General features: G+C 37.8%; 3 protein-coding genes across 3 annotated transcripts in view; 2 read left to right on the top strand and 1 right to left on the bottom strand.

Moving 5' to 3' along the window:
* The window catches only part of SLC39A10 (solute carrier family 39 member 10), a gene marked incomplete at its 3' end in the record, with an annotated part of 63789 nt that extends 57515 nt beyond the window's left edge, over positions 1-6274 (top strand). Inside the window, exons 10-11 of the mRNA XM_082001718.1 lie at positions 556-746; positions 6116-6274. Of these exons, the coding sequence (XP_081857844.1) occupies positions 556-746; positions 6116-6274 (350 nt within the window). The remainder of the gene's footprint in view (positions 1-555; positions 747-6115) is intronic.
* Positions 6275-9572: 3298 nt separating this feature from the next.
* The window catches only part of DNAH7 (dynein axonemal heavy chain 7), a gene marked incomplete at both ends in the record, with an annotated part of 125124 nt that continues 107718 nt past the window's right edge, over positions 9573-26978 (bottom strand). The window contains 11 exons of the mRNA XM_082001574.1: positions 9573-9779; positions 10238-10341; positions 11755-11932; positions 13720-13872; positions 14925-15155; positions 15898-16035; positions 16781-16966; positions 18373-18534; positions 19379-19579; positions 20564-20725; positions 21742-21918. Of these exons, the coding sequence (XP_081857700.1) occupies positions 9573-9779; positions 10238-10341; positions 11755-11932; positions 13720-13872; positions 14925-15155; positions 15898-16035; positions 16781-16966; positions 18373-18534; positions 19379-19579; positions 20564-20725; positions 21742-21918 (1899 nt within the window). The remainder of the gene's footprint in view (positions 9780-10237; positions 10342-11754; positions 11933-13719; positions 13873-14924; positions 15156-15897; positions 16036-16780; positions 16967-18372; positions 18535-19378; positions 19580-20563; positions 20726-21741; positions 21919-26978) is intronic.
* Positions 22908-26286, top strand: LOC309406463 (baculoviral IAP repeat-containing protein 5.1-like; the record flags this gene model as incomplete). Its single annotated transcript, XM_082001651.1, is given in 6 exon segments — positions 22908-22925; positions 22927-22986; positions 22988-23125; positions 24221-24330; positions 24800-24914; positions 26098-26286. Coding segments are annotated over 6 exon segments (630 nt in total).

The following is a 26978-nucleotide window of genomic DNA, read 5'->3' as shown; positions in this document are numbered from 1 at the left end:
GAAGTCATTCTTTCCGAATGTAACTCCTCCTTTTCCTAGTGCTATACTTCTCAAATTTGTTGTCACCTTCTGTGGGGACTAATGCTTCATTATCCTCCTCTTGAATTTGCAGAATGAGGTGTATTATTAGCTATGTATATAGCTAAGAGGAATTTTCACAGGTATGGATCAAAACTAAGCCTCTGTTTTTATGGGCCATGAAGAACTTCTGTGAAGTAAAGACAAGTCTGTCTGCACAGATGTATCCTCTGAGGGAGGACCAGATCTAGACTCCTCCATTTACCTTTAACCATTAATCACTATTACCTTTCTGACAATAAGAATGATGAATAGGCACCTTTAAATCATATTTTAATTAAGGGATTGCCGCAAGTAAATACAGTTGTTATAAGAGTTGTCATATCCTGTTGCCCAGTCTTCCTTTGAGCCTCTTGTAGCAGCATTTTTACTTTGGCAATGCCTTGGATTGGTGAAATAGTAAACGTAGGCTAATTTATCTACTTATTCTCCTGAGAGGCATTGATTCTAAACACCCGTGTTCTGTCTCCATTTTAGGTGACTTTGCTGTGCTTCTTAAAGCAGGTATGACAGTAAAGCAAGCTATTGTGTACAACCTCCTGTCTGCCATGATGGCTTATATAGGGATGCTGATAGGCACAGCGGTGGGACAGTATGCTAATAACATCACGTTGTGGATCTTTGCAATCACTGCAGGCATGTTCCTCTATGTGGCGTTGGTTGACATGGTAAGATTGTTATGATTCTGTCTCATTTTTGCATTCCATGCATAAAACCTAGGACTTGAAATGGCACCTGCGACAGAACTTCTTTTGTTATAACACATAAAATATCTGTAGACAGTAGATGGCTGTTTCTGTTCTACAGCTTTTTAAAATGTTGCAGATACTTTGAGACATGTGACGTTTTATAGCTGCTTGCCTGTTGGGGTTTCTGCTAGCGAAGTCTGCCAGCAAATCCTGTTAAAATACAAAAATTACAGGGGGCTGGGAAAGATACTCAATACTTCCCACTAATAAACTAATAAAAATGATAACTTCCCACTAATAAAAATAGGATGATTCTCTGGGTTTGTGGATGGGGCTTTAGATGCTGGCGTTCAATCCAGTATCTATAATTGTTCCTCACTAAAATTTAATCTTCATATATTTGATTCTGGAAAGCTTAGTCTGAACCCTTAGTATGAGCAGCTGCTAATACATAGCTCTTGTGCTGATCAGCTTTTTTAAAAATTATCTGGTGGAAAAATGCTACTGCTTCAAGAATGTATAGGTACATTATATTTAGTGTGTGTACATTGTAGATCCGTATCCTTCAGGCAGTAATGCACTTGTGCACATGTTATCAGTCCATATTCAATCCTGATTTCTCTCCTAAGCAGCTTCAGAGCTGCATTTAAATAAGCCAGTTTTCTCACTGATTGTCTTTCCTAAGCCCAATGATGATGCGATCAGTTTTCATTTTGAAGGTATTTTGTAATGCTCTTTTTGCTTTAATACACAGAGAAAAAAATGCGTCACTTCCCTGGATTTTAAGGACAGATCTCGTATTGTATTACGTTATTAACCAATTAGACTAGAAACTCCAACCTAGTTAAAACTTGGATTCTTAAGGTTTCAGACAGCTTTTTGTGGAGCGGTCCCTGGATTTCCATTGCGTCATTCACAAACTACTCTTTCCTAGTACAGACATCCAGCTTGCTTTGGATGCAGAGGCAAGCTTCCTCACAGCTGTTATTTTTCTCCTCAAACAGACTAAGTAGCCATTTACGTATTATCAGTAGATTGCTACTTGGATCACCTGGTCTACTTAAGCTACATACTGCTTATAAAAAAATACTTAAATGCAACTGGAGTTCTGGCTTTGAGTGATGTTCCAGTAGAGATGATGTTTAACCTCATGGCATCTCCATAGAGGGTTGGGTTTACTGGAATGAGGACCAGCCTGTTTGTTTTCAGTTGTGGGTAAAATGGAGTATTTTACTGTTCTGAAGTATTTTAAACTGCATTTTCTTCAACTTTCCAAATATATTCAGAGATTCTGTTGCCATATCTGGTAGCTCTGTTAGCCTACACTGCTAGTTTTGCTCTCTGGCATACATTTGTGCTGACTATCCTGTTTTCAAACCACATTTTTTAGCATCTTCCTCAAAAGTTAACTGGTGCAGGAATGAAACGTGTGGTGTTTGACTCTCACTGTCTGACTTGTCAAAGCAGGCAGGCATCTGTCACTTTAAGCCACAGACAGAGACTTCGGGTTTCAGCAGTTCTCATTGAAACAGCATCATATCTTTGTCAGATCACTGTCTATGAGGCTGTCGGATGTCTGCTCTGGTGTGGGCCGACTGTATTATTTCCCTGGTGTGAACTGGAAGAGCTGACACTATAAAGATCCCTTTCCCCCTTGCTGGTTGCCAGTTCGTAGCCATGGCTGCTCGGTCTGGTTTTTCAGCCTCAGTGGTGTCACTGAAGCATTAGTGAAGGCCACTGAAAGCGAGGGTTCAGTTAGTTAGCTGATTTTCCTGGTGTCAGCAGAAGCTGTCCTGGTCATTCTGCCCGCTAGCAAATTTACCTCTGTAGTTAGTTCTGCGTTCAGCACTACTGAAGAAACTTAATGTCAGCGGGACTTCCAGCTTGCTGCTAGGTGGCATCCTCCACAACTGAGAACTTAAACTCAGCTTTGGTTCTGAAAATCCCATGTTAGTCCCATTAGTAGTCATCAAACGGGGGCTTGAGCACAGGTCAAGCCAGGACACAGTGGGGGAGGCTGCTCCTGTGACCTTCATCTCATTCAGTCCTGCTTGCCATTAGGTGCTTTATGACTAGGACTTATGGAGGCCAGGCATTGGCCATCACACCATGGGATATTTCACTTCGTTATGGGGGCTTTAACTTGTAAATTTACTCTAGTAAGTCACTCTACGGGCTTGCTAAATATTGTCTGTGTAGTTGAGAGTGATCCTTCATGCAACTTTAGATGTTCTGTAGTAGCCTGTAATTACTGGAATATCACTTGCTTTTAAGTCCTGTGGCTGATACTTATTTCCTGTACATATTTTGACTGAAGACGTCACGTATAAAGGAAAGCAGTGTTTTCACTCTTTTATTCCTTGTCCTTTTCCTCAGTCATCATAGTAGCAACCAAATAGTCAAAGCCCAGTGCTCTGACTAGACAAGAGCAGGAAAGGTTCTGCCAGAAACACTTGAAACTGCACCAGATTTTTGTCTTGATGTTTCCATAAGCTGCTTCCCTCTCAAAGACCTTGTTATCTGACACTTAGTAAGAACAGATTTTGATCCCTCCCTAGCTTGACAGAGGTTCACATAGGTGCACTTTTCTTTCCATTCCATACACCAGCCCATTGGGAATGGACCTTTTGATATTTTTGCATCTGATTGTCCTGAAGTTTGTCTAATTACATGTTTTCTAATGGTGAGGACACTCTTCTCCAACAGAACTTAAATTCAGGCCTTTCTAAATCCTTCAAGGTTTCCATGGTCTCTTGTGACATTTCATTTGGTGATAACTATCAGAAGAATAATCATAATGTACTCCTCCTTGACGCTGCTGTTTTGGTTTGAATGGGTACATTGAATTTTCCTATATTCCTTCCCAGTCCGACTTGAATCATATAATCTTACTGGAAAATAAATTAATCTGTTTTATTTTTCATTCCTTACATCTCTAGGGCTGAAACTGTAAGCTTTCAACTTCAAGAGGGTGTTATTTTTTTTTTCTATTGACAGGACCAGACTCTATATGGTCCCTGAAATCGGTCACATTGGTAGCTAATAAAGCAAAAAGTTTCATAATCTTCAGACATGCTGTCAAAGTAGATAAACGGCAGTGTTAAAGCCCCTATACTTCTTACAGTAATGCTAAGGTGAAACCTTTGTTTTTTCACCCAGGGCCATGTTCTATCAGATCTCAGAAAACATCTGTGGCATCTCTCAAAAATCTCTTCTGCCAGGCTGCTATCTGGAGTTCTCTTTATACCTCCTTTAGCTGCTGCAGCATTGCAGAGGCATCAGAGTCGAAGCAGTGCTGTGTAGAGCAGGTGGGCAGTACCTATTCAAATGAGGTACTGCAAGGAGATTTGCCTCCAGGTAAATGTGAGCATGCAAGAGGTTCCTATAGCGCTAATGTATGTGTGGGCGATATCTCAAAGATGGAAGTAACAAGTTCGCACAGCGCACAGCCTCCTTCCACCTTCCTCCTTTCCCCTCAGAGTCTTTTCAGGACCCTTTCTACACTGGGATTCTGCAGCTGAAGGAGAGTGAAGTGGCACTGGCCTGCCCTGCTTGCCTGCTCAGGCTCTGAGTACAAGAAAGAGGAGCATGAGCATGCCTCTTCAGATAAGGCACCAGTAAAAAATAAATATTTTGAAGACAGTGATGGGGGGAGTGTGCCCATAGTACTGGTTACTGTTAAATAACCTTTTTTTCTATCTTAAAGAGGTCATTTACTTGCTGTTCAGTGCCACAGTTTTGGGGATATATGACAGCTGTCACTATCCATAGCTAAGACTTTCACTTCTACTCCTCATACTCCCCCTTTTCATATTCGTGACTGGAAACCTTGGAAGTTATGGAGACAGAGCACTGTGCTCTTCCTAGGTTTAGAAACAGATGCCAGAATAGTCTTTGGTTATTCTTAAGAGAGTCTTTAGATTTGGAACATAGGGATACTATGTCTCTGTAGAAGTTGATTACAAAACTTGAATTATGTGCAAACCTTCCATTCAGAAAACATGCAGGTGAGAATTGGCAGCAGCAATTCTAGCAGAATTCTCTGATGAGGTTTTGTGTTACTTGATGAATACAATTCTGATTTATTAAAAAGAAAATAATTCTGCAGCAAATCTTGCCTGGCAGCCTGAGCGCTGCATAGCAATCTTCAGTAGTGTAAAGTCTGTGACTACTTCATTTATTGTTAATTACTTAATGGTACTTTGTAATTTGGTGTAGTGCTTGCTGTTAAGCTGCCTGGTCTATTGTATAGGTGATAAACGTTTTTCACACCATTATATTTTTTACATTTAAATGCTCGTTGGGTCAAATTAATTGTCAGCTTTATGTATCTTTTTGAAATACAGTAATAAAAGACCAGGTGGTCTTTTAAAGACCAGACTTGGAATTCTAGCAGATTTGATGCTCTGATAGTTTGTCGTTGTCTGTTGTGGAGTATTCAGGTACTCAGAATAACCAAAACTATTCTAGCCTATCTAATGAGGAGCAATAAAGAGAGACCTGTGCTGTGTGCTACCTGAAGGTTCCATTTTGTTCTGTATCACGTTTTTCTGTACTAAATGTGTCTTGAAGGAATTCCTTTGTTTACCTCATGCTTTATTGAATTAATTTCTTTGTAAAACATTTTAAGTCATTTCTCTCCTGTATGTGTGGCTTTGTAAGATGCTTCGTAAGATTTATTTTTACATCTTCCAAGTCCACTATTATTTATTTGTTGCTTTTGTCAGTACTATTGGACTTTTCTTCATATGTGAGGAAAATAAGCAATTTTCAGAGCTTTCAGAAATTTTTATAGCTTCGCATAGGATTTCTCTTTAATTACTTGTAGCTATTATTCCCATATTTAAAAGGGACATGTATGTGAATATGTGTAAGCATGTGACATGACAAATGAATGGCTCAGTTAATCAGCAAAGTCATTATAAAGGGTATATTTATAGCAGTGTAATTACTGTAGAAATAGCCAAAGCTTTTTGTTATGTTTATTTAAGCATTACTTAATTTTAATTGAGTAAAAGAACTCAAAAGAGCAGACTTCGGAAGAAAGCTGGGCTGGTCCTTATCTGGAGGAACTTAAAGTTCAAGTAGATGTGTGATCCAGTAAAAGCTTAAGAAAAAAAAAAGTCCAAAGGAAAGGAAAGGCATTTTTAGTTTGTTTTGTAAATACATGATGTGGTCGTGTTTTTATTAGATGTAGTGGGGTTAGGTAGCGTTTAACCTATGTGTTGGTGTATTGTTTTTATAACTGAATCCCAGAGTGTTTATTCTTGACAATATCATCTTGCAAACTTGTCTGTGTATGAATGGAATAGAGATGAAATCACTTTCTAAATGTTTTTTCCTTTTAGCTTCCAGAAATGCTTCATGGAGATGGAGATAATGAAGAGCATGGTTATTGTCCCGTGGGGCAGTTTATTCTTCAGAATCTAGGCCTGCTTCTTGGATTTGCCATCATGCTGGTGATTGCCCTCTATGAAGATAAAATTGTGCTCGACATCCAGTTTTGACCGAATTCTGGTAATCACTGTGGTTACAATAATGTTACTGTATGGCTTTGAGTCTGCACTGTTTCACTGTATGCACATTGCTCAGAGGAAAAGCAGTGGCTTGCACTACTTACACAAGTACAGTATATTAATTTCTGTGTAGATTAATTTATGCTTTTTTCCTAATTCAAATCAAATGACATTACCCAATGTATCTTCTAAACCCGAGTGATTGACAATTAGGAAATACTAAATATGAGAAATAAATGCCAAGTGCAGTGTACTATGTAGGAAGCACTGCTTGCTTAAGAAAGAAAAAGTACAGTCCGTGATCTGCTCATTTGGGAAAATACCATTTCACCAGTACATTTGAACAGAACCCAGAAAACATTACAGCTGAAATTCATACCTCTGCAAGGAACCTGAGTAAGCTTTTAGTGCCACGTAAGTCTTGAGTAGCGCATATCTATCTATCTCTATATATGTATAGGTATATCTAGAGATAGATATATAGATATATACAGATAGGCATGCATATCTATATATGTGCGTGTGTGTGTAAAACTATATATATATATATATTTTCATTCTGTGCTGATTCTTCTGCATAGTGGTGACTTGAAGTATTAAATCTTACAACAGCACGTGACTGGAAACCACTGTGCTGGCTTTGAATTTTAAGAAAGAATCCCAAAACCTAAACACTGTTTAAATTCTTAGAGTATGCATTAAGCTGCACTCCATCATTATAAACTTCTTGTGTAAGAAGGCAGGCTGTTGCAATATACGCTGCAAAGTGCTATGTTCTGTCAAGGGTCAGTTTGACGATGTTTTTCCTCACTAAGATTTATTTGATGTTTGTTCCTTGATATTAGTAGGAAAACACAAAATGCAGTAGAATTAGTGTTAGCTTGGGGAAATCCTTGATGTTGGAGTTATTGAGCTATTTCTGGTTCTTTTTTACAGATGCTAAACATGTATTGTGTGCCACTTGCAGCATAAACTACTGAAGAATTGTGGCTGTGAATTTGTGCAAACTCTTTTCACAGAGAATCCATATGGGAATTTCTCCATTTTTTTAAAATTATTTTGGACTGTTTTCTCCTCTTCATGTTAAAAAACAATCCAAAGTGCAAGATGCTAGTTACTGAACCTGGGCACAAAGGTTAAATTACGCTCTGTGTATGTAGTACTGGTAGGTTATTTACAATACTGTAATATCAGATCAAAATCCGTTCCTACAATGCCTTGATATCAGACGTTGTAGCACCAGCCATTTCTGGCAGTGAGAGTATGTAAGAAGATTTCTACTTCCAGCATAAAGGAGTTCATTTCTATGATATTTTTTTACAATTTTGGTATTTAAATTAGATTATTAAAAAGCAGATGTGATAGATCTGTGGTATGTGTAATTTGGAGGGATAGACTGAAAATTCGGGCCTTAACTTGCTGGGATCAGCTGTCTTAGACTGGATTGTGCCGATACGCTTATATTACCAGACGTGAGTTAGTTCTTCTTGCACCCATCTCCTTAAAAAAATTGTGTGTTTGTGAGGAGTGCAAGTTGATTCTGTAGTACCAGTCCTAAGCATGGTAGTAGCCTTTTTTAAAACATACAGTTTGTCTTCTTTTATGTGTATGCCAGGTAAAAGCCGTATTTTGACTATGTGCTGTAAATTTTGTTTCGGTCTGCTTGGTGCCAGTGTAGCTGCTAAAAACACTGATCCTAACGCCTTTAACAAGAGCCAGTTGGTATCTTCATTCCATTTCAAGTTAATGTGTGTTTCCTGTGGCCCTTTACTTTTTGAAGCTTCATTGGTCAATTTAGTTTTTACTGAGAGCAGCTCATGTATTTTAAAGATATTGGATGGTTCTTGCCAGTATTTCTTCCTCATGCAGTATCAAGAAGCAGTATTAAGGGTCCATTTCAAAGAAGGGCGCAGTTTCTTCAGTGAAGAAGCCAAAAGCCCAGAGTTCAGGTGTGCAGCCATTTTGATGCTCTGAACTCAGGTTTTCTTTTTTGTTCTTTAAACACGTTTACTGTTGGACCCTAATTAGCAAACACACTGTTGTTAGCTTCAGATTACTGAATTTCTGCAGTGTAAAGATCCTGGGTGACATTTTTTCGTAGTGCCCATGTTAGGTCACTGAGTACCATTTTCAAAGAGACTTAACTCATAGGATACCTTCTGAGGATCTAAATTTAAACCACCTATTCCTTAGGTATTAAACTGACCCTTACTTTTCCTTTTCTGTTATTCTGTCAAGTATAAGGGAATCATCATGTGGTTGAACTGATATTTTTGTCAAATCATTTTTTAAACTTTATTTCTTCTAATTCTTTTCAAATGAAGATTTCTGTATTTCAGGTAGTATATTTACTTTTGTATTAGTTGGAATATGGTTATAGCTTAATACACTGCCTCTGTAGGAAAACAGTTTAACTTCCTTCCAAGACCATCTTCAGACAAGGGAAAAACATGGTCCTTGAAGGTAGGTACTGTATTTTTCATTAAATATGGGTTGTTTCCTTTTATTTTCTAGTATTTATTACAAGTTAAGAAGAGCAGTGTAACAGCTGTGACTTCTTCTGTGTGTTTCCACCAGTATTGAATTCCAAATGATTCTAATGTACGCTATTGAGTCCTGTTACAGACAATCTGAATTCCACTACATTTCTACTTGGCTTCAACATTCCATTCTGCTTGAACCCAAAGTCTCATTTAACTTGTATTTGTTGGAGGGCATAAATGTTACTTGTATATTACAATGCTGTCACTGTGTGACATCCCATATGAATTTTGATGTAGATCACATTGCACTCAATCTGCTGTGATTATGCTTAGAAAATATTGTAGTTGCTAGATGCAGTGCGATTCCCCCCCCCCGCCTTTTTTTTTTCCCTTCCCCACCCCATTAACAATTGAGTCTATGGTTTAAAATGTGATTATGGTCCTTTGAGATAACTTGCTGAGCTATCAGACTTTTTGTTACGACTAAATCATTTTTTTAAATTTTATAAAGCTGGAAATGATCAAATGCTGTTTTGTTCATGTCAACAGTGTTGTGTTCATTTTATGTATGTTCCTTATAAATAAGGAGCCTTCAGAAAATAAAATTATTCAAGGAGCAGATCTTTTTGTTGGCTTTTATAAGGTTTTATTGTGCACCTTTATATTTTAGTATTTTGTTTCAAATCTCATGAAAAGGCGCAAATGCTACATTGTAAACAAACTCGTTTTGATTTCTCTTTTTACGTGGCATTTGAAGACTGACATGCATCCCTTCTAAGAGACCTACCTCCATAACTGTGTTAGGTTTATGAGTTAAGCTGACATAGCAACGCCACACCCCGTCTGATCCAGTGTTCTTGCGGTTTGTCTGAAGGGAGAGTCATTGCAATGACAAAGTTGGTGGAATGGCCTGTAGTGGACAGGATCCCTCTTCTCTCGCTGGTCTTATACACTGGGGCCAGATAACTTGGTCGCTGTGGAATGTCTGCTCTCCTACACGGCTTTAGCCATATCTGCAGTAAAGAATAAAACAATCCTTTTCTTCTCAGTTTTAAAAAAAAGTATTTTGATGTCATTTTTTTGTTTTGTTTTCTTTTTAACAGGTGGCCCTGAAAACCTGTTTCTTGTTTCCTCTTTCTTAGCAGCTTGCTTCCTCTCCCAAAACATGCAACACCAAACTTCCTGTCACTGTCATGATTAGCAGAGGATTCTCAGCTCTTCTCAGACGCTTAATTTCTATTTCAACACAAAGCATTTCAATTAAATTATTTTCTTTAAGAATAACCCTGTTCCTGAAGGGTAATTGTCAAATGATTTAAACTTTAAAAAAAGTTTTTTTCTTTTCATATGAAGATTTCTATATTTCAGGTAGTTACTCAATTCTATTGAAGACTAGAACTGAAGAGTATTAATTCTACAGTATTTGTTGGTAGGTAATACTATAAAATGTCACCAAATGAAAGATACTGACCACAGGTACTGTATCATAGAGGATTTTTGGATGAGATTCTCCTAGCTTCTTAGTTTGCCTGTTCCAGCGTGCTCCATCCAAGAACAATCCCTGAACGTAGACTCCTGGATCAGTTGGGAAAGATACCATATTATGCAAAAACTGGAAAGCTTGTCTAGCTGAGAGCAGCAGCTAGTGCAACGCACTTTGCAGACTGTCTGTCAGTCAATCGAGTGCATTGGACTTTTTGTCAATTTTGTGTGTTTTGAGTGATGATCAAGTAAGTTTGAGTATAACACAATCTTATACTTTTATTACAATTTTACTATGATTGCAATTCTGTGAAGTTTTATAAAGTTACAATGTCTAGCGATACCATAGTGTATCCAGATTTTTGTGAATGTTACGTGACAGAGCTTAAAAATTATACCCCAGTACAGGACACTATTTTTATAGTTGTCATTATCATAAGTTTTCTGTATGTGCTATACATTGTCAGCTTTAATGTTCCCAAACTTGGAGGTTTGATCATCTAAACAGTCTTGTAACTAGTTAAGTCTTAACATTGTTTCATTGCTTATGTTTCAAGTTGCCGCTTGCTTATAGGTTTCTAAAGTGGTTCATTAAAGGAATGAAGAGGGGGAAAAAAAAGTCCTTAAATGTTTAAAAAACATAAATATTTTGACATGTCATAATGACATGACAGAATGACAGCTGTCATTCCATCAGCTCTGCAGAAGAAAAAAGTAAGTTACAGCAAATCTGTTTTTCATCAAACTGGCACCTTCTTGCTCTGTAGACTGAAAACTGTGACTTCTAAAACAATAAATAAACATGCCCCAACAGAAAATGACTTGATGTGGCTCTCCCAGGCAACCTGCCATGCCCTTCTTTTTACACAACTGCCAGTCAAACTGATCCTCAGAAAAGTATTAAAAAGAGTATCAAGAACAGTTCAATTTAATATGTCCTTTTTTCTGAGGAAGGAGCAAGCTAACAAATGTATCTGCAGCTGGAACCTAAGGTAAGTAATAAAGTGGTTTGATAAAAGAGAGAACTTTTCCCCCCTTAGAACGGTCCCCTATTACACACTGTGATCATATCCATAAGCTGTTTTTCTAGGGTGGGTTGTGCTACTTTAACTATCCTTCTCTACTAAATGTTTGGTTTTCCTTGGCTTAGGAAAATGTGCGTTTTCAGACATATATGCTAATGGAGTGAAATAAAGGAGGAAAAAAAAAAAGGCAAGCTAGATATTACTTGATTGTTTGGGGTAAGGAGTGTCCTTGGTTGGTGTTGGTTTATATCTGCATGCTAATCCAGGAGGTGAACTAATCTCAGTAGTTCTTAAGCATTTAAATGGTATTTTGCCTCTTTACTTCTTGTGTATTATCTATCTATCTCATGTGGAGCAGTGCAGTTGTGTATGTTTTCCAGCTGTATTCATTAACTTAATTGCATAACTCTGAGTCTGCAAATTAATGTTATCTTCTGAGTACACCAGCAAAGGCAGATAATTGTGTCATGCTTTTACTTACCATCTTCAGGAGCAACTTCATATTCCTTATCTTCCAGCACTTCATAGTCAAATTCTAGCAGGTCTATCGGAATGGTGTATTTTCTGGCATAGTTCTGCTGGGCACCTGTTAAGAACGCTTGAGTGAAGAAGAATCCTGAAATCCAGAAGACTGGTGGAGTTCCATTTTCATACCACAGCTGCAGCAGCAAAAGAGAGAGGAGGAGAAAAGAACTACCTTTTTATTTTTTTTAATATTTAGGAAAGCAAGTATCTTCTTGATACAGCAAAAGTAATTTCTCCCTGATTGTCTTTTTATTTTCTGAAAGCAGCGGAGCTTTGGCTGGCTGCCATGTCTTTTTAAAATGTCAAACAAACAACTACTCTTATCAAAAAAAAACACACCAAAAAAAAAATCAACACTGTTGCATGGAAATATTTAGCTTACATGAATGACTTATTCAGGCTAAGTCTGTTAAACATGCATTGTCCTCGTAAGTTCATCAAATGAGTATTCAATTCTCCTCTCCCTCGTTATTGAAGACTGTTCAGCATTCACCTTTGCAAATGACAGGGGTTTTGCAGGCTGTTTTCTCTTTGAAAGGGTCACATTTCCCTTCCAAGGCCAGTCACGTGTTGTAAGTGAGTACAGCAAGTTGAAGGGATGATTTCCTCATGAGGAGGACATGTGGCCTAATTAAACTTGTATTGACTGGAGGGGGTGGGGACAGGTTTTTTGGTTGGTTGGTGTTTCGGCATTGCTTATTTTTAATAGCTTATACTGTGAAGGCCTCTGTATAAAAATTATTTATTAAAATGTCAAAATTCATTGGATTTGGTTGTAATACATGTGAGGTCTGTTGCAATGGTGAATATTTACTGCATGCAAGAAGACGTTTTTCTGATGGTTGCAAACATCAGTTTTGAATAACATCTGAAAAAATTTTGCTACAATTATCTGCTGCAGAGAATTACAATGAAGACAACTGAACTAGTTGTCTCTACTAGTAAGTAGTTTTCCTCCCAAGAAATAAAAAATTCCCCTTATAGTTATTGGCAGTTTTTGGTTTGTACAAGTTTAAATTCTGTCCTGGATTCTGTTCAAGAAATGGCACTTTTGTTCTTTCTTTACATATACTGCTCTCAGGCTTGCTGCAGATGAAAGTGGAAGTTACTGAGGTGTGTTGACTGGGTGATGTGTGTCCAAAAACGTAACATGGAGGTTCTCTGGAAATGCAGGTTTTATCAGTATCCTTCTAGACCTGAAACTGGATGACTGATTTTTTTTTTTTTTTTTTTTTTTTTAATTTACTTATAATTTTTATTCCTAGATCTTTTGTCCATCTTGGGACCTGTTCTTACAACAGATACGAAGTAGGCAATCTGCTACAAGATTGGTTTTCTTCAGCTGATTGAGAGTACTGAGCCGCAGAATGGTGCTGAGACTCTAGATGTACTCATTTAAAGTCGGTTTTGGGAATCTGCACTCTTACTTACTCCTACAGGTGAAGGAACCCCACTGGTTCTCCCTAACTCATTCAGCTTTCTTCTCCAGCACTCTACTGAAAGCTTGGTGTTTGACTTTAACATAAGATTTTGTGTTAAAATGTTTTGGTAATTTAAGTTTGCTTGCTGGAAAAGAAACTCAACAGTATTTTCCTAAGTTCTATTTTAATTAAACTTCATTACCACCACCAGATCTATATGCAGTTTAAGAGGCCCTTAGTAAATTCACTTCAGAAGGCCAATTCTGTCATACAGTATTACTGACATACTGCAGCTCTCTTTGTGAGGTGTAGGGTATGTGGCAAAGCATAGTGCTTCATTAGATGCGGTGATGAGCAAAAGGCTATATGAAACAGATGCACAAACGCACTGGACTTTACCTGTCAGTTATTCAGTGGAAGTTGTGGAGATATCACCTGACATCAATAGACAAAAATAACAAGCAGCATTGAACAAATCTGCGTAAATGGGGTGCACTCACCTGTAAGAACTTCAGTCTGTTAAGGAAGTCAGTCACATAGCTGCCTAGAGGCTTGAGGCTTGGGTAAGACTTATTCATCCACAGCCCTGGAATTTTGCCTTTCAGAATGCTGTTTACCACTTCTTCCAGTTCAGCAGACATCACCACTAGCCCCTAAAAGGAATTTTGGAAAGGAAGATGTTAAAATACTTTGCCTAACAAACAGGCTTGCTTTCATGATTAAAAATCAACAACGTGCTCTGTCTGACAAGTTGTCACTTCAAGCTGAAGTCGGACAGGAGCAACCCTGAAAACAAGAATAATGGACATAATGGATTTCATAAAAAGTTACCGCTGCCATCTGTCTGATCAGGTAGTTAGTTACTAGATTGGTCAGGGAAAAGGTCCATAGCCACTTTTGGAGAAAACCGCCCATACTGGAAAACTCTCCCTTGCCATTCTTCCTCGGAAACATGGTCTTCCCAGAGCACTTCTGAGTTTTACTGACAGCAATTGCTCTTTTGTATTATTGCTTAAAGTTTCCTCAAAACTCTGTGACATTGCTGTAAGTGCCACCTTCTAAAGTGTCAGACTTTTCAGCTTGTAGTTTAGTTTGGCTGTAACTGGGAGAGAAGTGGTGTTTGTGGGTTTTTTGTCAGTTTTGTGTGGGTTTTTTTTTCCAAATGCGTCATCAGCCTTAAGCTATAATAGGATAAGTAAAAATGCCTAAACTGACTTCTTCCTGCTTTTTTCTGTATTTTGCACAGCTGTAGTTTTTGGTTCCTACTGAGAACAAACATCAACTTTAGACACTGATATCTTAACTGGAATCCTTCCTGGCAGTAATTTGCTATTTGAGGTGTTGAGGAGATCTGCTTTTATCTGTAAGGAATTGTGTGAGATGCTTCAGTCTTTAATGCCAGTGAGGCAGAAAAACAGATGTGAACCTAGTTACTACTTGTCTTATTTGCTAGCAAATCTGTAGTTAAAAATTTTCTGGTTTGGTTTCTCTGCAGTAGGCACAAAATACTTTTATATTCCATTGTACTCCTATCAGTTTTAAGATACAGATCAATAAATTAGTTTGGAATCTGGATTCTTTAAAGTGTTTGACTGACTGACCTGAATCAGATGTCAAGGTCAGTTCTCTAAGGTACTTGCATTGATAGCTCAGAGATTGAGTCTGGGTTCTAGGTACGTGCCTCTAAAGGTTCTCTTCAGCTCACCTTTATTGCTTTCTGGATGTTAATGCAGGAGTTCCGTATTGTCTGCAATAACTTGTTAAAGCGTCCCATCTCTTGGACAAGCACAGTATTCATGCTCTGAGTATAAGTGGTTGGATATCTTCTCATTGCTGCTTCAATGTCAAAATTTGGAGGAAGTTTGCTCAGGATGTCACCTGTTACTTCATGAACAACTTCTTCAGTGGATTTTGCACCACCATTAGATGCCCGAGACTAGAGAGACAAAAATTTGGATTTATTTTGAGAAAAAGAGGTCTTAGGAGAGGGAGCAGTTAAAATGCAGGAAAAGAGAGTTGTTGTAAAGGCATTGTTTAAAAGATCATTACAGTTCCAACTGTCTTCCACTGTTGTTAAAATTAATTTGTTTCAGAATTTCCTAAATTATTGCAATGTTATTAGCTTAGAACTAACAAAATCTGGTTTCCTAGAGATTTGTGTCCTCATTTCTTTTGCTGAAATCTTGCTTCCACTGTAAACCAATCTTTCTCCCCCTGCCTCTGATGTACCCATCAGCACCACTGGCTGGCCAGGTGCTGTGAAAGGGCACAGAGCAGTGCCCAGTTCTGTCTCGCTGTCCCTCCCGCTCTCTGTATTCAGCTCTTCATTTTCCTCATGAAGCTTACAGGAACTATAGTATCCCTAGACTGTACCTGGCTTACAAACTGGACTGAAACTGGCCAAGAAATTGAAAATCATTAAAAGCTGGGGGGAGTAGAAGATATGCAAACTGACTCTTATGATCACAGAAGCTGTGTTTCCTTAGGAAGACAGTTGGGAAGAATACAAAACTATAAAACAGCTTTGAAAGATTCTTGAGTGGAACAGTAATTTCACCAGAATGGAGACACAACACAATAAGGTACAGTAAAAACTGAAAAAAAATTTGAACATACTAATGTGGAGATAGAGTAGAAAGTTATGGTAAGATGGTGCGTGACTTTTACTCTTTAAATACCTGTGTAAGAATTATGTTATCAAATAACAGGTGCGTTTCTGACTGATCCTTGGTAATATCGGCATTTGTGTTCATTCCAAATATCTCTGGGGAAGGATTCAGTGGAAGCGTCTTTGTATATTCAATATAGCTTTGGTACTGAAAAAAGGAAAAAAAATAGACTTAAAAGGAGATGCAGAAACAGCCAAACAGCCTGTGGCAGGCTGCAAGCTGTGTCTCAAAACAACTACAAACTTCCCTAGTGTAATGAATACAGTGTGTAAACTAAGATCTAAAAAGAAATACAGGGGCTGGCTGTGCCTCACAAATTCCTTTGGTCCATCCTCTTACTCTGAAATCAGGATTAGCTTTGCTTAAATAATTTCTGACAAAATTTTTAATGGCTGTTGGAAATTCTCTTACAAAATAAGAGTATTTAAAAATATATAGAACTAGTACAAGGGGCTGCAGCCCCTTTCTGGGCCCACTGCTTGCCAAGTGTCTGAAGGCGTTTTGTTGATGTGTGACATAACTCTCCTGCGTGATAAATTAAGCTGATTACTATGTCCTTTCTCCCTCCCGCAGATATGATCAACTAATTATCTTATGCCTATTTTATAATGCTTCTAACTTCAGCAGGCTGTGTTTCTCCCTTATTGTCCCATAAGTGTGCTGACTCACACAGAGCAAAGACAATTTAGTTGGTAGTAGTTGGGGTAGGTTTTTTTACATCAGTTCCATTTCTTAGAAGTCACTAAAACAAGTCCTAATAGGATGTGAGATTAAGCCACAAAAGCAAGCAGTGACAGCAATAAGCACTGAGGCACATATCAATGTCAGTAAAGATAGATCTATTTTTTTTAAAAAATAAGCTGTTGGTAATCCTATTTTCTGCGATACTTACATCTCCTTCAGGAGGAGCAAAATAAAGGCCACTTGGGTCAAATTTATAATTTACATTTGTAATGATTTCTGAGGAAAAGAACATGTTTAGAATACTACGGAGCGTACGCCGATCCCAGTCATCGGTGACTCTACCACCATAATTACATTCTCCAGTCATATAGCGCAGAGCATCATATGGCACCTCCTGAAAAAAAGGCAAGACAGGGATCTGAACCGCAGCCTAGCGCTTCTTTGGACAGCCATATTGGTATCATTGTAATTTACTTGTAAAAGTTAGCCATAATGCTCGCTGGAAAGTTTAAAAGCTGTTATTTTTGCTAGTTCATGCTTGTATCATTGATCCCTTGATCTTCAAATACTTTAACAATCATCCATCAAGTCACCCAGCATTGCTTCATTTGAAGAATAATAGCACCAAAAATTTCCATAGTAGCAGGAGCTCCCTGAGTTAAAGTTCATGGAAAACTTCTCCAAAATTACCTCTACTTGTTTGGCTACACATACTTCTAAATTAAATGTATGATGTCACAGGGCCGTAGGTGTACTTATAAATTTTATTCTATTTACTCTTTTTAGAAAATAAAATCAAACATGCTTAAGGTTCTGAAGTTAGGAGAAGCTAGACTCCTCTTAGGTGCAAAAAAGGAACTGATTGTGAGTGATAAGAGATAATTGATTTACAGGAAGTCAGGGCAAGAGTGGGCAATACACCAGTTGAAAAAACTACCAAGAAATTTGTGTACCACATATAAGTCAGTTATTATCTTTCAGAAAAAAAAAAAAGGCTTCCCTCCCTTCTAGGCACAACATTTGCTCATAAGCTTTGGCCATATAACAGGAGGACGTCACCCTCAGAATTCACTTTCCTACAGAAAAGGAAACGCACACCTTCATGAAGTTGCTTTCTCATACTGAATCACGATTTATCTATTAACCACACTGATAACCAAAAACACTCCAGGCTGACAGTGGTTTGAAAACAACATCCCCTTCCCACCCCCAGCCATAATTTTAACAGAATCTGGCTATAGTGGGCTGCTTAGGAAGCTGGAACATAAAGAAGTGTCAGGTATTACTAGCAAATTCCAGAAACGCTTCTATGAAACACCGCAATGCTCTGTAAGCCGGGAAGGATACATCATCTGCCAAATTTACACAAATAGATCAAGGTTGCTATTAATCTGCAACAGTCCAGGGTCTAGTATTATCCCTATCATTAAGTAAATCACAGTCAGCAATTAAGTGTTTTAGTACTATATTTTATAGCTCGCAGTAACATCGCCAAGAGCTAAATCCACAGCTCCTGCCTAGATAGGATAAGATTCCAACGAATAAGGCAACTATATGGAACAAACACTGCTCTGTTTTGCATGGTAGAACTTCTAAATTGTAATTTCAAAGTTTCCCACGTTAGTTACGTACTGATTGTGGTACGCTAACAGCTTAAAATGAATGTGGTTAGCACTACTGCAAGTAGGCCTTGGTTTCTAATTCACTGAACTGTTGCCGTGGCTGCACTCAGCCTGCATTGGTACATGCACTAACAGTCCTAAAAAGCGCAAGCAAGGACACTGTGAGAGGCTGCTGTACCTCGTACTGGTCAAGGAAGATGTGCAGCTGCTGGACGCTGATGCGCAGGTCAGTCTCATTGAACTCATACGGAATGTTCCAACCCAACGGCCCAAAATTCCGCCTTTCTTGCACCAGTGCGTGGAAGAAGCAGAGGCCATACAGCAATGTCTTGAACTCCGCCTTAAAACCAAATGCAACACCATTAATTCATGGCCGGTTTAAACCGTTTCATTTTTTCCTCACCTCCTGCACAGCAGTGCTGTCTTTGAGTCACTCAAAAGCCAGCAGCTCCTGCTCCGGTAATGTTCTGTTTAGGAGTCAGGGGTACACACAAAGGCCTTCAGCAGGAGGTGATCAAATTGTCATAAGCATCAGTTCTAAATAGTCTTAAACCAGTATGAACCCTCAAAGCAATTTTATTTTTAAATCTATACATCCATGTATATGTAATTAATATATATGACACATACAACTATGTGTATGAGACCATGTACCTATGAATTCTTTTTTTTTTTTTTTTACACCATTGAATTATAAAACATTGTTCATACTGTATTTCTGCTCTCTTTTTTTTTTTTTTCTCTCAAGATAGATTTCAGGCTTTTAAAGAACAACTTCAGGTAGGCACTTCTCGGTTTTTTTGTTTTTCAATTGAGATCATTTAGTGAAGTATATGACCTCATTTAGAAGAACCACATTAATTATAGAAAAATAATGTAAAATATTCTTGCAAACAGATATGAAGAATGGTTAAGATTTTTCCCAGTCTTACCCTTTTTTTTTTTTTAAACTAGAGAACTGTATTATTAATGCCATATCACAAAATCTCAATTGAAGGAGTAGGAGGTGAGCAATAAAATAAAAATTAAATTTACTTCACCATTGCCAGTAATCAAAACCAGTTTTGTTGCCATGGAAGACAACTGTTTAAGGGCGGCAGGGTTTTCTTCCCCCAGAGCATACATACACAGTCATCAGGGTCTGCTTTAACTGATTTGCAGAGTTACAATACAACATTACTAACAGGTTTTCTGCAGCTGTTGAAAAAGTCAGGATCAGATATTGGATCCATCAGGTACGAACGAATAATATTGGCCCGTAAACCTTTTGGTGCTTCATTAGTCATCTTCACTCCACTCTGAAGTACAGACACCGGGAACGTAGCAGATGGGTAACTGGTGAGCCAAATTCGGAAATCTGGATGTGTGGTATCAGGGTTTAGCTCCTACAATAAACACATGTAAAAACAGGCAATTGGAAGACACAATAGATTAATACACACCTCAAGTGTTATTACTGAAGCATTTTTTTAAGTGGGAAAATATATCAGTCTAGAGTTCAATTTCTTAGATGCTTACATGTGATTATAGTGAAAGCCACAGTTATGAATGACATCTTCCCTTCTACAGCTGGTGTCTTCTTATTAAAGATTCAGTATTTTGAACTAAAATTCGTCCTCTCGGTTCACGTTTGTGGAATATATGAACAAAACCAAGTGCAGGCTCTGTACCACAAGAGCAATGGAATGTATACTTTGCCCATTTACTGCACTTACTGTCATACTGCTGTTCTGGAAAGGGCTATAGTAATCATATGTATACATCAGAAATGTGTTAAGTTTATTAAGGGTGGGGGGCAAAGAAAGAAATATACACTAGTGCCTCTTTGGAAACCTATAGCTGTTCAAGAGTAAAATTCCTTAACATACTGCTTTTCTGCAGCAAGACACATGTATGATGCTTAACATACTGCTTTTCTGCAGCAAGACACATGTATGATGAGAGCTCTTGGCCTGAAGAGACTGTTGGAGCAGCTGGGATTTACCGTTCAAGGAATGGGCCAGACCCACCAGGTTTGTGAGCATTTTCTATTCCAGCAGGCAGAAGGATAAAGACAGAATCAATATGTGATAATTACCCTCATATAATGGGAATCATCATGAAGTATGCTAAGCTGGCTTTTCAGTTGCTTGTATGGATCAGACATGCCTTCAAAAGTATTTGTAAGAAAAACATACTACTTATTTTTCCCTGTCCTGGCTGTGTCCCCTCCCAGCTTCCCATTCATCCCCCGCCCCCCTTGACTGCTTAGCAACAACCCAAAACATCAGTACGTTATCCACATTTTCTCATCCCAAATCCAAAACACAGCACTATACCAGCTACTAGGAAGAAAATTAACTCTATCCCAGCTGAAACCAGGACATTACCTCACAAACTCTTTCCAGTATTGGCATCCATGAACTTGCTAGATGGCAGTTTTGCAGAACTATCCATGTTCCTTCCTTTACTGCCTTCTCTATCATTTTCATGGCTATCGGGCCTTGGCCTTGACCAAGTGACAGAGAACTAAGCTTTGTCCCACCGTATCCCTAGACATAGAAAGCATATTATAAGTAAGAATAATATTGCACTAAACCTTCTGGTATGAGACTTCACATCTGTATGTATTCTTGAAACATTTAATGTACGAGTATATTTTAGAATACAGTTTAAATCTTTTTTTTCATCTCATTCCAGTTGACTAAACCCTCTTATCTATCTTCCAGTGAAAAGCTCCAACTACACATCCATTTAATCTGGAACTGTAAAATTCTGAGAGTTTCGAAATACTCCTGAAAACAGTATGCTCTTTAAGGATGTAGACAACCAGCTATAAAATGCAGGATAGATCTGCAGCTTGGTGGTTGGAAGCTTGAAGTATGTCTGTCATTCTCAGCAGCACAGAATTCTGACAGAGTAATAGTCAGGAAATGCAAGAAATGCCTATTACCAGAAAATAGCAACTTTCTAGTACTCTAACAGTACTCTTCTACATAAGAACTGATTTAGGCTGTTGGGAATCTTTTGTTTTAAATACCATAATAATGACAGGGAAAGCCAAGAAAAATCCATATTGGAACTGAGGTGTAAATGGCACCCGAGATCCTAAGCTCCTATATTACTACAGTGTTTTTAAATTAAGTTACATATTACACATAATGATTATTAGGAAAAAAAAAATTTCAGAGAAGATTCCTTACAATGAACATTTAAACCATTATGGTTTTGTTCTAGTTTTCCATTTTCCATTTGAGATTACACAAATTGGTTAAATAGATGGTGACACCACAACATTATAAAATATGACAAAGATATTTAACTTACAATTTCTTATAAGCAATAGTCAAATTATTCATTAATAAAAACAAGCCACTTGCATTAATTAGTGCTTTGTGTTAAAAAGAACCATGAGATCAATTTTAACATTGTTTTGGGCAGTTGAAAACAGATTTTTGAGCTTACTTTGGCATTTCAACTTTTACTTAAAGCTCCTTCCTTCATGCAAATATGTGCATGCACACACAAGCATCAACTATATTAAAAAAGTCTGGAAATATTAAAATACCTGATCATCAGCAAACTTAAGAAGGGCTGCCATGGGGTCGGCACCAGGAGAAAGTATAAATATCAGTGGAACACAAGAATGACTATCAGAAAATGCTTTTGATAAATCAAATGGAGGTGGCTCGATAAACGGACGGCCCAGGTTGTGAACAACAAATTCCTGCACCATTGGTATTATCTAAAAAAAAAAAAAAAAAAAAGGAATTAAAGTGTCCTATTTTTATGCAAGCATTAACACTCTAAACATTTTAATATAAATTTCAAGAACAGTGTTCCTGCATATAAAATTAGATAAAAGTACAATCTCAGAGGAATCAACAATTTAGCACGTGTAAATCTATGCAAAAAAAAAGGCTCTAAGCTTGACGATGCTTTAAGAGGATTGAAATCAGAAGTCCTATGCAAGTGATCCTTAATCTAATTTCCGTCACCACATCTGGACAGACCAATGTGCTGGTATCAGAAGCCAGATTTCTTTTCTGCACTTACTCCATCTGTATTATGGAGATGATTTCAATTTTCCAGTCTCATAATGCAACATCTTTCAAAGACGTTAGGATCTTGGCTTAGAAGACTGCTATGTACAGCAGTTTTGTACACACTGGTGTTTAAACTTCCTATTAGAAGTTAACTGGGCTCTGTACCAGAATTAAGAGACAATTTATAAAATGACAGCTTAATGCTTTGATCCTGCAAACACTTATAATACTTTAAATATCACCATCCATTCTATCTCTGGACACACCCTAGAATATTTCACAATAACCACCTCCCTCCCCTTTAAACAAATGCAACAGTATTTGCAAATGTGATACTAAGATTTAATCTCTGAACACAAAGTTCAAGAATTGCTAAAGGTTTCAAACAGCAATGTTAATTCAACCACTTTTGTCACAATCAGTAGAATATTTTTTTTTTAATTTCTGTATTCGTAACTAGAGTTTTTAACTTGCATTTTTGACGTTTCCATTATAAAATTCGTAATTTTCATACAGCATTAGCATAGGTGCTTTCAGTTAATAAACATATGGTGTGACCGAGTACACAGAGTATGACACAAGGGAAAAAATATTCCAGTAGCTTAACTTCTCTTGATTGCGCTGCTCATAAACTCACCTGTGTTTTTACTTACTTGAAAACTTATCCTGCTCCTGCTTTACAGGTGCAATGTGTCACCAATTAGTATAATGCCTTAAATTTGGGAGCAGGAAGGAGGTTCTGGGCTATACTAATTGCAGGCTTTATAGATGGAGACACTCTTGAAAGAGCTTGGTTTGGCTTCCAAGCTCTTGAGTGATTTTAAGGATATGTATGAATATGAGAACCGTTTAAAAACCTTCACAAACTGGCCTTTTATAGAGAACTGCAAGTGCACTCCGGAGAATGTAAGTCTGAAAATTGATATTTTGACTATGCCTTATTTTTTATATGCTGTCCTGAAGTTAAGGATATTGTTATATATAGCAATATATGTGCTATTAAGTATATTCCTGTTCAAGAGGAGTTGTGAGCCTCCACCAAGACTGAAGAAGGTGAAACATTGAATACTCCAACTTCCCTCTGTTCCCTGCTCAGAAATACTGTAGTAGGATGACTGGCTTCTGCATGTTCAGCTCACTAGCCTAGCTACAGAATTGAATAAAGTTATTTTTCTTGTTTTCTCTTTTTTTTTTCCCCTCTTGTCACTCAAAAGTTGATTTCTTGTATTATGTAATCTTTCTGACTGCAAATTTTCATTTATAAAAAAGAAGCCTGCATGAGAAGAAACGCATCCAGCAGGAAGGATGAAGTAGCAGAGTGATCACTACTTAAAATTCAGCAACTGAAATTATTTAAATTTTAGAAAATTAATATTTATGTCCCTGCAGGCTTTGACTTGAGCATTAAAAAAAATCCACCTGACTTCTACTTAGGCACACACACAAAAATTCCAGGTTGGATCTCAGATGAGTCATACTGCAAGAGTTATTTGAGAAGGTGGGAAGTTCGATAACTGAAACAAACTTACTTAATTTTTAGTGTTCTGACCTGATGTGATTCTAAAGTGTCAGAAAAACACAGAAGTTAAAGATGTAGCATTTTACTCATTTAATTTATATTTAAAGATTCTCTATGTCCATGGTCCTATGCTGTGCTTTTTCTCTGAAAATATTCTTTAAAGTCCTGGCTATGGCAGATCTCACGCACTGCTACTGAAATGCCTGTGTAGCATGGCATCTACTAAACATTACCTGGTAGAAGAAAGCTACTCCAGTAGCCTGCAGAAACCCATTCACTACTTGTAGCCTATTTGTTCTTCCGTTACTAATTGCTTATTTACCTTCTTGCCGCCCTCACTTAAAACGTATTTTCCAGCCTGATCTGTGCTGACAGACACTGTGTTGAAAGGCGTTATTTGCAAGCTCTCAGAAACAGCTTACTGATGTGAACTTGAGCACTGTGTTGGATGAGGCTCTAAACTTCTACACTATCACCTGCAGATGGCAAAGGCGGGCTTTGTCCACTGTCCAAACGCAAATGAACCAGATGTGGCAAAATGTTTCTTTTGCTTGATAGAACTGGAGGGCTGGGAACCAAATGATGACCCATGGTAAGCACAGATGTAGCAATGTTCTTGAAGTATTCCTCCAAATGTCTTTGACAACATCCCTTTACTTGTTACAAAATTTCTCTGTAACAGTTTACAAAACTGAAGCCTATCAAAAGTTTATCTTAGCCAGTAACCTTGAAATAGTTCATAATTTGTTAATTATACCTGGCACAATTCTTCACAGTTCTTTCATTTTGCCTCCAAAGAGAACACCTGCGATTCAACAAAGTAGAAAATAGTTTCTCTCAACATTGTAAACTCAGTATAAATCTTCCCTTGTATCTTCTTGGCTCACAACTACCTCTTATCTGAGATCCACTAAAATCTATTGCATGCTTTTGGTATGATCTTTTTTCTCCTGATAGACAGTAGAAGTACTGAAAAGATCTGTCTGTTCAGATTTCTTCATCTCTTGAATTGTAATTTTCCTGGTTTTAATACCTGTTCTTATTCTGGGTTTATGTTGCAGGGTGGAACATACCAAACGTCACAGCTGTGGCTTTTTATCCCTTACCAAGCACTTTGATGACCTGACAATGGAGGAGTACTACATGCTGGAGATGACACGGCTGAGAACCTTCCTTGTAAGTATTAACCAAATAATCTTAATATAAGATTCAAAGCTAGAATGTAAACAAGAACTTCCATCTCTAAGATTTCCAAGCATCAGTAAGGAGTGATTGTGAAGGCTAGAACATGACTTACTCTAAAGTAATGACTTACATGTATTATTGGCTACTTCTCAGTGTAGTCTATTGTCTAGTTTTTGAAAGAACACCTGTTTCCTTTAGAAATGTTTTTCCAACAACTCATTACAGCAGAAAAAATATCTTGGGTGCAATAATCAATCAATCCCGGAAGCTCTACAGTGAGCAGCTCTATCCTTCTCAGGAGGGATGAATACCACATGTGAAAAGACAAAATTTGACCAGACCATTGCTTCACATGTTGAGTTTGACATGTAAATCAGTCTGTCTAAGCTTTCAACCTTCAAAGGCCATTTCAAATGTTTTAGTTATCCAGTTTTACTCCTCCCCACTTCTGGGATTTCATGCATGCCAGAGTGTTGACATATACAAAAGCACACAAAACTGAGCTGCTTCAACTAGTTAATCAAGATCAGCTGATCTTTGATAGGACCTCTAATTCTATGGATAGTAAGAATCAAGTGAACCAAGTTCCCTGATGAGGCACAGTAAAGGTTCTGCATCTTACTTCCTGGCGGGTTTGCACAAATAAGATCTATGCCTTGCTGATAATGTTCCATATTGAAAATATACCTGGTGACTGTCAAGGTTAAGTATTTAAGTTCCCTATACAACAGACTCAAATACATAAAAACTGATCCAGAGTGCGTTGCCATCTTGAAGCACCAATATCCTAATGCATCTTGAGAAGCAAGATCATACCTCTTCACACAGAGAAGAAAATAAAACTGAAGTCTCCCCCCTGATATGATTTAAAATACAACTAAACAGAAGGTTCACAGTTTACTTTAAAAGAAAAAGTATACTAGACATACCCAAAAGTGGTCACTGAACTGAGCCCTACTGGCGAGGCTGGTGGGGGAGTGTCTGAATCAAGTGGGAGTATGCATATGAAATATCTGCCAAACTGCTCTGCAACATTCAGACAGCAGTATTACTGACCATGGCCAAAAGCAGACTTCTAAGCTAGAATTAGTGGCAGATCAGTGGGTTTTTGAGGATCTAAGTTTTGAACGTAGTTGAAATAGTTAAATTGCACAATCTTTTGCTTTGCTTTAAGTGCAAAACTGGCAGAAGCATAATAAACTCTTTTGAAGAAGAAGTCAGCGCAACTAGGCAGCGTCTTGTGGATAACTTTGTCTCCAAGCATCAGTATACGCCACCGCCGCCAGTGCCTCTCCATGATGATCCACCTGCCCAACATTCTGAAAGCTCATACTGCCAGTCAAAAAAAATCCAGGAGAAGTGAAGTATAAAGTCTGACTCTGGAAGTGTTGCTTCTTTATATAGTATAAACGTTTGTATTTTTATCTGAGTACTAATATAAAGCCGAACAGTTGTGTGAGGAAGCATAGAGAATTCCTTTTACAGGCTCGCTGGATCAGAGGTCATAACTGTTTATACTAACTCCTATCTTTCACAATGTGCTTTGTCATTATGGCTAGGTGTGGACTAATAGTAGTCCCACTAACCTGTGAATATATCAAAAAATGTCTAAGCAAATACTATATTCTGGTTTTTAGTAGGTTGACTGTTTTTTGGAATAAAGATTCACAACTGTGAGCACCAATTGTGATTTGTGCCACATTCAACCCTTACAGCTAGACAGACTCAAATCAGAACAGTTCCACTTCAAAACACTTTCCATAAAATAAAAAGGATCAGTGCTTCTGCAATAATTGCTACCTTTAAGCACCTATGTTATCTACATTCCTCCTTACCATCAAATTATCTTCCTAGATCAGATGAAAATTACCATAGATAGTGATATCCATCAGAAAAAGTTACATAAGCAAGAATAGCAGGCATACTGAAAAAGGAAAGTCACAAGGTTTGTAAGACAGTCTCAAGGAGGAAGAGCTCTGGGATTTTGGTATGTACACTGAAACTGAACAAAAGCTAAAGACCTACCCTTCTATTTTAAAAACTTTTTTCATTACA

This window comes from Phaethon aethereus (assembly GCF_964289735.1).
Source record: "Phaethon aethereus genome assembly, chromosome: 6".
In the NCBI taxonomy this organism is placed as follows: Eukaryota; Metazoa; Chordata; class Aves; order Phaethontiformes; family Phaethontidae; genus Phaethon; species Phaethon aethereus.
This window is presented reverse-complemented; position numbering and strand designations above follow the sequence as displayed.